This window comes from Sinocyclocheilus rhinocerous, unplaced genomic scaffold (assembly GCF_001515625.1).
Source record: "Sinocyclocheilus rhinocerous isolate Xijiao unplaced genomic scaffold, SAMN03320098_v1.1 scaffold3243, whole genome shotgun sequence".
NCBI classification, from domain to species: Eukaryota; Metazoa; Chordata; class Actinopteri; order Cypriniformes; family Cyprinidae; genus Sinocyclocheilus; species Sinocyclocheilus rhinocerous.
In genome coordinates, this window is record NW_015636692.1 from 81,611 (window position 1) to 88,319 (window position 6,709).

Genomic DNA, 6,709 nt, shown 5'->3' on the forward strand with positions numbered 1-6,709 from the left:
TGTTTCGAAACGTTTCGAAACTCCGATGGTTCACCACTAGGGGGTGTTGATCTCAAAGTGAACCCATGAACCACTTCTGGTTGCCCAGTTAATCATGTGACATGAAAACCCACAAAATGTTACTATAAAAAAATACAGAATTCAGGGCCAGATGTTGTGGGTTAAACAAAAGATAGCTTCCCTTTAACACAGATAGCTATATAGTTTAAAAAAATTTGTAAAAACATTCAGTACTTTCAACGAATCACATCATACCTTAACAATAACAAAATGAGTTTACGATAGAATTAAATCCACCTCCTTCTCCTGACTGATAACACTACTCTTGCCTGCTGGTATTTATAGACGGCTCTAATGAAAACAATTAATTAAATAATTATATAAATCAGTTAATTCATTAAATCAATTAGTTCATTGTGTGTTAAGGGTTTGATTATACTTAAATAAAACACATAACGCAAGCACTAATATTTAATAGTATTTAAGTGTTTATTATTTATTTAAAAAAAATGGTATTTCTAAAAAAAACTAATTTCTATATAGGGGTGTATGTGAATGCGTTTCTGAGGGGAACTGACTGTCTTCAGAAAAGTTTTAAATGAATATTAAAGTTTGCAGCGGTAACCATGGAAACGCTGTGTCTGCTGCTCTATGAGCGCCCCCTGCTGTCAGAGAGTGGATCTGCGTCTCAAATGTCCCCAACAATGAAAGTCCTGTCATTATTTACTCATGTTGTCCCAAACCTGCATTAATCTCTTTCTTGAGCTGAACACAAATGAAGACTTGTATATTCAACAGAAGAAAGAAACTCATTCAGGTCTAAAACGGCTTGAGAGTGAGCAAACGATGACAGAATTTAAATTTGTTTGCGTGAACTGTCCCTTTAATGTTAATAAAACAACAACACACAAAGAAAAATCCCTCACTGCTCTTGAACTTTAATACAGTTGCGTTAATAAGAATCAGTGTATAATTGATGCATATAGCGTTTTATTTTTATACTTGTTCATTCAGTTTCTTGAATGCTGCTGCTGAATACACCTACTGAAAAATAAAGCTTATTTTATAATAACAAAGATAAAATAATGACAAAGGTTTCTATCTTCGTCCAATCTTTTTTATTTTATATTTTGTTATCTTAGAAGGCTTTAAGATAGGGACATTATTTGGCTGTGCTGCTCAGAAAACCTGCTAAATAAAACCAACATGACAAAGAATCGTGATCAAACCGTGATCTTCCTGGAATAAATCGTGATATGATATGCAGTCCAGGTGTTTTTCCTGTCTTTTTGACTTACGCATTGTATTTTGTTGTGTTTTGTGGCTTGAAGAAAATGCCTGTAAAATTAATAGAAAACATCCCGTCAGGAAACGACAGGCAGCTTTCCCATTTTCATAAAGATTCACGAGTCTGACACTAAACACAAGAGAGAGAGACGGACAAAGAGGAAAATCCAGAAAGGGGCGGGAGACGGCAAACACACTCTGACCTACTTAGACTAGCCTGGCTCTGACTAACCCGTCTGCTGAACACCTCAGACCCGTGTGTGTGCACACATTCTGCCTAACATCTCTTCATTTCACTTCATAGAGACGCCAGACTCACGTGGATAATGAGAGCTGAAGATGCGCATGACTGATGACATCAGCCGAAAGAGAAAGTGAAAGCATTATCATAATCACATCTGATACAAACATATCTAAACCTGCGCACACACACACACACACACACTCATGTACTGTACGTTACTGAGCAAGTGATCCTGAACCAGGGGTTCAGACCGGGCTCCACAGAACAGCGTAGAGAAAAACTGTCTAAAAAGTGTGAAAATAAATAAGATTAAATTAATAGATTAAAATAAGTAAATAATAAATACATAAGTAGATTAAAATAAGTAAATAAAAAGCACACATAATAATACAAAAATATATTCAAATATATAATAAATGAATCTACAGAAACACATATGTGACGGAGGCTGCTGTGCAGGTAAACCTCACAGGTCTTCAGCCTCCTCTTTACTTATTTTAATCTATGGGGGGTCAAATAAAAGAGATAAAATAAGATTAAAATAAGTAACACACACTTACAGACACACACACTCTCTCTCTTTCTCACACACACACACACTTACACACACACACACACTTACACACACACACACACTTACACACACACACTCTCACACACACACACACACACTCACACACTTACACACACACACACACTTACACACACACACTCTCACACACACACACACACACTCACACACACACACACACACACTCTCTCTCTCTCTCTCTCTCACACACACACACACACACACACACACACACCTGTAGGCCGTAAAGCGTCAACGCGCGTCAGAGCTAAAGTCATGTGGACACGCGTTGACGCGTCGCGATCATTCGCGCGTCTAATTCCCGTCGTTCGGTGGACACCGTCCCGATCGACCGAAGGCGCAACGGAACGCCCGTTTCTTTCGCCAAAACCGAGAGCAAAACTTCAGGCGGGGACTTTCCCTTCCGCGCGGACACCGAAACAAGCCGCTCGCGCCGCTCAGATGAAGAAACGCGCCATTATAACGCTCGACTTACCGTCCATGTCGCGCGTCACTGCAGCTCGGGTCGCTCTCTGTCGCTTTTTGACGTTTCCGGGCCGTAGCGAAGAACCCGCGACACACTGCGACGACGCTTTCCTTCCGCGCGACTCCCGTACTGTGAGCGAGCGCGCACGGGCGCGGAAATACCCGGATGACGCGATCAAGACACAACACACAAACACACAAGAAGCCGCCGGAACTCACGCTCACACAACACTTCACAGCGGGACAGCATTCAAACACAGCTCAGCGCTCGGTCTATACTTCCTCAGAGCGTCAGAGTCACAGAGCACATTAATCAATAAATCAATAAATCAATACAAGCGGATCTGAAGAGTGGAAAACACGTGTATGTGTGACCGAACAAAAGCTGACACTTCTGAATAATAATGCACAAGCTGTTTAAAAACTAAAATAAAAAATGTAGTTTATTCAGATGATCAGAATTCACCAACAGAGGGCGCACAAACTCTGTTTATTATTAATGCCTAACTGAAAAATTAAATAAAAAAGTAAAATAAAAATATTTTTAATAAAATATGTCTATATATATATATATATATATATATTTTTTTTAATTAAAATTTAAATTAAAAAAATAAAAATGTTAATAATCTTTGTTTTATTTAAAACTTGCAGATATATTTTGAAACAAATTAATTTTAAACTTTTAAAATTAATTGCGCAAAAAAATACATTGTGCAGCAAAATAAATCAAATTTAATAAAAAAAAAAATCTGTGCAGCAAAAGGTGCACTTTAAAATTATGAATCATACCTGGCCAAAGGTTTCCATAGAATAGTATGTAAGCACATTTCCACCACGTAAAAAATAATATATATATATAAATTATATATGTTTTTTACGTGGTGGAAATGTCACAATTATGACTTTAAATGTCATAAATATGATAAAAAGTTGAAATTATGAGTCATAATTATGAGACAAAAATTCTAAATTATGGTATATTATTTTTTCTTTCTTTTTTACTTTTCATCTCCGTTGCTTTATGACTTATTAAAGCATGATTTGTTTTTCTTTATGTGCCAGAAATGTGCTTCCATACTATTCAGACTTACACATAACTCTCTGAACTAGATAACTATGATGAACAGCTCCTGAAACACCAGTACCGTGGAGCATGTTTGGTTAATGAGGGGCTTCAACTGGACTGTCAAGTTAATTCCTTGTCGTCTAATTTTCTATTTTAAAATCAATTTTATACACCATCATTTTCGTTTATATAACGTGTGAATATATCCCCTATTGATCAGAGCTGTAGTAATGCTCTTGGCCTGTAGGGGTCAGTCACGGATCCGGGGCCCTGCTGCTGCTTGTGTTCATCATGTTCTGCTGGACGTCAGCATGACACGGTAATCCTGCAGGATTTATTCCTCCAGACTCTTTCCACGGCACTGCCAGCTGATTACACTGAAGTAACACGGAGTTGTTTTTTCTATCTGAAACTAGTTTCTTACTGAAGGAGCATTTGAGCTCTTTGAGGCCCAGCATATGCGCCGTCTCCATCATCATCCTGGGGCCCATCAACTCACAGAAATCATCAAAATCCATCAGATCTCCGACTGAACACACAGAAACAGCAGGAGAACGGAGACACGATCACGAGCAGCCAGTGGCCCATTGGACTGTCTCCTGTATTGACAGCGTAAACATCCAATCACAATGCGCTATAGACGGAGCGATGAAGTATTTTGCTCCGCCGATATAAAGATCGCTTCACTCCAACTTCTTCCTCGTCGGCTTCTCCCACGTTTAACATTTCTGATTATTATTATTATTATTATTATTATTATTATTATCAATATTTAAAACAGTTGAGTACATTTTTTCAGGATTCTTTGATGAATAGAAAGATCCAAAGATCAGCATTTATCTGAAATAAAAAGCTTTTGTAACATTATACACTCTACCATTCAAAAGCTTGGAGTCAGTATTTATTTATTTTATTTTTGGGGGGGGAAAGAAATTATAGAAATTAATACTTTTATTTAGTGCTTTAAATTGATCAAAAGTGATGATAAAGACATTCATAATGTTACAAAAGATTTCTATTTCAGATAAACTTTCTATTCATCAAAGAAACCTGAAAAAATTCTACTCAGCTGTTTTCAATGTTTTTGAAGGAGTTATGGTTGATGAACCTAACTGGATGGTGAAATTTTTATAAAGTGATGGGTTTGTTGGAACCACAAGCAGTTCTGTCTTAGCCAAGTTGAGTTGAAGGTGATGGTCCGTCATCCAACAATATATATATATATAAGTGGTGGTGGGCCGCCTGGACCAAAAAATGCCTGGGCCGATTTTTTGTCCCAGTCCAGCCCTGTCTGTGATGTGATGATCTGAGGTGTGATGATCTGATATGTGATGTGATGCGATGATCCGAGGTGTGATGTGATTATCTATGATGAGATGTGATTAGATGATCTGATATGTGATGTGATGTGATGATCTGAGATTTGATTATCTGTGATGTGATGATCTGAGGTGTGGTGGGATGTGATGATCTGATCTGATATGTGATGTGATGATCTATGATATGATGTGATGATCTGATATGTGATGTGATGATCTGGATGAGATGGGATGAGATGTGATGATCTGAGGTGTGATAGGATGGGATGTGATGATCTGAGATGTGATGTGATTTGATGATTTGATATGTGATGTGATGATCTGGATGGGATGAGATGTGATGATCTGATATGTGATGGGATGTGATTATCTGAGATGAGATGTGATGATTTGATATGTGATGTGATGATCTATGATGTAATGTGATGATCTGATATGTGATGTGATGATCTGGATGGGATGAGATGTGATGATCTGATATGTGATGGGATGTGATGATCTGAGATGAGATGTGATTTGATGATCTGATATGTGATGTGATGATCTGTGATGTGATTATCTAATATGTGATGTGATGGGATGATCTGAGATTTGATTATCTGTGATGTGATGATCTGAGGTCTGGTGTGATGTGATGATCTGATATGTGATTGATGTGATGATCTGATATGTGATGGGATGGGATGTGATTATCTAATGTGATGTGATGATCTGAGATGAGATGTGATTTGATGATCTGATATGTGATGTGATGATCTGAGGTGTGGTGTGATGTGATGATCTGATATGTGATTGATGTGATGATCTGATATGTGATGGGATGGGATTATCTAATATGTGATGTGATGATCTGAGATGAGATGTGATTTGATGATCTGATATGTGATGTGATGATCTGTGATGTGATTATCTAATATGTGATGTGATGATCTATGATGAGATGTGATTAGATGATCTGATATGTGATGATCTGAGATTTGATTATCTGTGATGTGATGATCTGAGGTGTGGTGTGATGTGATCATCTGATATGTGATTGATGTGATGATCTGATATGTGATGTGATGATCTATGATATGATGTGATGATCTGATATGTGATGTGATGTGATGATCTGGATGAGATGGGATGAGATGTGATGATCTGAGGTGTGATGATCTGATATGTGATAGGATGGGATGTGATGATCTGAGATGTGATCGTTAAACCTCGTTAGAGCAAATGAAGAGGTATTAGTAAGAGTGCTATTATTACAGTCTGAATGTGAGGGGTTAAAGAGCGTTTAACAGACGTAACACACATATCACGCTCACAAACGCCACAAGATACAAACACTCAGCGCTCTGTGTTTGATTTCATCAGGTCAGCAGATGTACTGTTGTCATCTGTGCACGGTTTCATGTATATCAGTGTAAAATCTCAGCAATGAACATGCAAACTGTAAATTCTGGTTCATTATGCATGACATGCATTTACTCTACTGTATAATATTCCATGCACTGTGCTTGTGCCTGATTGTCAAAGGGACGTTTCAGTCACAAATAAACATTTAAATGCAATTAATCTCATTCACACTTTTAAAGATGGCAGCTGCAGATCCGTCACTAGGTTTGACGTCAGCAACATCACTGACGTCAAACCTGACGTTTAGTGACCATCATGAAGGGAAGATTATCAGTCAATAATGACTTTTATTTGTGTCCGTTCGTCACTCACAGCTATTAAATGACTTC

General features: G+C 37.8%; 1 protein-coding gene across 3 annotated transcripts in view; it reads right to left on the reverse strand.

Annotated features, from left to right (window-relative positions):
• LOC107748028 (transcription factor p65-like) overlaps positions 1-2,949 on the reverse strand; it is a 16,994-nt gene extending 14,045 nt beyond the window's left edge. For 2 of the 3 annotated variants that reach the window (XM_016562674.1, XM_016562673.1), the window contains exon 1: positions 2,599-2,947. In XM_016562674.1, coding sequence (XP_016418160.1) covers positions 2,599-2,605 — 7 coding nt within the window. In that variant the 5' untranslated portion in view covers positions 2,606-2,947. Of the gene's footprint in view, positions 1-2,598 lie in introns of all 3 variants that reach the window. The other variant, XM_016562676.1, reaches the window with a different exon arrangement.
• Between the last annotated feature and the right edge of the window lie 3,760 nt (positions 2,950-6,709).